The sequence below is a fragment of the Chanos chanos genome, chromosome 6 (genome assembly GCF_902362185.1).
Source record: "Chanos chanos chromosome 6, fChaCha1.1, whole genome shotgun sequence".
NCBI lineage: Eukaryota > Metazoa > Chordata > Actinopteri > Gonorynchiformes > Chanidae > Chanos > Chanos chanos.
The window spans coordinates 12737058-12739557 of record NC_044500.1 but is presented as its reverse complement, the minus strand read 5'-3'; the positions used below and the strand labels follow the sequence as shown (position 1 = coordinate 12739557).

At 45.4% G+C, this 2500-nt stretch overlaps 1 protein-coding gene across 2 annotated transcripts in view; it reads right to left on the bottom strand.

Annotated features, from left to right (window-relative positions):
* schip1 (schwannomin interacting protein 1) overlaps positions 1–2500 on the bottom strand; it is a 136603-nt gene that overhangs the window by 9855 nt on the left and 124248 nt on the right. For both annotated transcript variants that reach the window (XM_030777600.1, XM_030777599.1), the window contains one exon: positions 425–543. In XM_030777600.1, the coding sequence (XP_030633460.1) occupies positions 425–543 (119 nt within the window). The remainder of the gene's footprint in view (positions 1–424; positions 544–2500) is intronic.

The following is a 2500-nucleotide window of genomic DNA, read 5'->3' as shown; positions in this document are numbered from 1 at the left end:
TTTTTTTCTTAGCCTTCTTCACGTCTCCTCGCTCTCACTGTCTCACTGTCAATTTCTTTGATGTGATGTCACCCGACCACAATAAACACATGACAAAATCAATAGGTGTCTGGTAAGAGGCTATAAATAAGAAGAGAAAAAATTCCCTCATATACTTTTACACCTGAATCAGGTTAATTTCCCCCACAGTATCATGTCCAGGCCGTTTATGGGAATTCAGACCAACCAAGCAGAACCACGGTAAAATTCAATGCATCTGTATGAAAGTGACTGAAAGTCATCTCAATTGTATTACTCATTTCTATATGGCATGGGCAACAGCAAAAGTGTAAAATATTTTCTCTCTCTCTCACACACACACACACACACACACACACACAGCATGTACACATGCGCGCACACACAGACACACTCTCACACTCACCTTGAGGACAGACTGGGCTTGCCGCTCTTGCTGCAGCTGGTATAGATGCCTGGACCGTCGTCAAAGAAACTGCCCAAAGCCAGCTTCTGCCTGATGGACTCCCGCTCATTCTTTTGGGCCTGAGTGAGAACGAGAGAGAAAAAGACAGAGAGGGTGAGCAAAGAACAGACAGGGAGGGAATGGGGGAGAGAGAGAGAAAGAGAGAGAGAGAGAGAGAGAGAGAGCGAGAGAGGCAAGAGAGGCACAAGAGAGATAAGCCAAATTGTGAGTACTTTTCTGAAACAGCAGATGGCGCTTGTCACAGCTGAGTTGGTGATTTGAGCATGCTTTCCATGCACCATCTGTGTATCACTAATACAGCTCCACAAACACACCCTCTTGGTCCTATCCCACGACACAAAGCCATTTCAATACGTCCTCAATGTGCGGTGCTTTTAATATCACACACTTTCACAGACACGTAGAATAAACGGCCTTACGGTCAAATATCTGGTCATTTAACCCCCACTGTTCTCCACGCCTTGACTAAACATACCCCCCCCCCAGAAAACATGTGATATTTTATCAACATTGTACAACAAGGACTGAAAACATTACACAAATGCTTTTGAAATCATATATTTTCAAAACTCTGGTTTGTTCGTAAAACGTTTTAATGCCAAATGCTCATTCACTGCAAACAAGCCTTATACATAAACCCTGTGATGTTGAGCAAACTTTACTGAACTACACAACATTATTACTTAAATATGTAAGCCTCCTGCAGTTCCACTGCAGCTTTTGGCTTCCACCCGAATTTGATTCATCAGCAAACGGCCGTCTGACTTCAAAGTCCAGCCGGTAGTAACACACACATCTGCTCACTGGTACTGGTGGTGTCCTACTGAGTGGGTCCATAATGAGGAACACACATCCACCTTACACAACACATATAACACACACACACAAACATACACACACACACACATCTGCTGGACTGCCCCCCTTCTACAAAAATTTGTATGCATCAAAGTTTGTGCTCGGAAATCCAAGAGCAAGAGGGATGCACGCGCACACACACACACACACACACACACACACACACAAACCCTGCACAGATATCAGTTAACTGATAAGCACGGTTTGGCTGTACGATATTTTTGTACATATTGATCCCTGTCAAACTGTACATTGATCCATCTCTGCACCACTCTATGTAAAGTGATCCACTGGCCAGAGAACAAACCTTTCATCTGACTGAGTAATCCCACACAAAGACAAGGCAAAGACGACGGCTCCTGCAGTCCACAGAGATTATACCAGTTCTATCTCAGTCTACAGAGATGATTATATCACCCTGCTCTTCCAGACAGCTTCACTGTCTTACTCCACCCGACAGTACCGAGTCATGTCATTGGCTGGTTAAACTATGGGAAGGAAAGTCAATCGATATAACATAGGGAGTCAAACGCTATCATCTTCTTTTGCAATACGTAACTTTAAGAATCTGATTCCACAAGGTCGAGTGTTTACATTCCATACACCGAGACAGAGGGAGCGGTAGACTGGAGAGAATACGGAGTGATACATAACGGAGGAGAGAAATAAAGGAGAAAAAGGGAAGTGAATGGATAAGGGGGATGGAAGAATCTCTCGGTTCGACGTGTGTTTGTGTGTGTTGTGACTGTTATAAAAATGACCTCTTTAGAGAAACAGCAGCCTAATCCCTCTCCACACATGAGAGGCTAACGTACGCTGAGCTGGCAACGCCAGACGAGGTTGGCACAGGAGGGGGATGAAGCCTGGCACAGTGTGACTTGGTGAAGAGGGTGGGGAGGAAGAAGAGGAGGAGGAGGGGGGGTTGGGGGGGGGTGTGTGGGTACTTGTGTTTGTGCCAAGCGCACAGATGCCAAACAGCTCCAGTCATCCATTTTACAGGAGAAGACACACACAGCATGAGAGCTCAGCAAAGACATGACGCACACATCGCAATGTGAGCATGAGCTCGTAACACGCATACTCACACACACACACACACACACACACCGAATTTCCCGCATACAAGCAAAGGATTACATCTGCTAGAAAGTCTTCCCC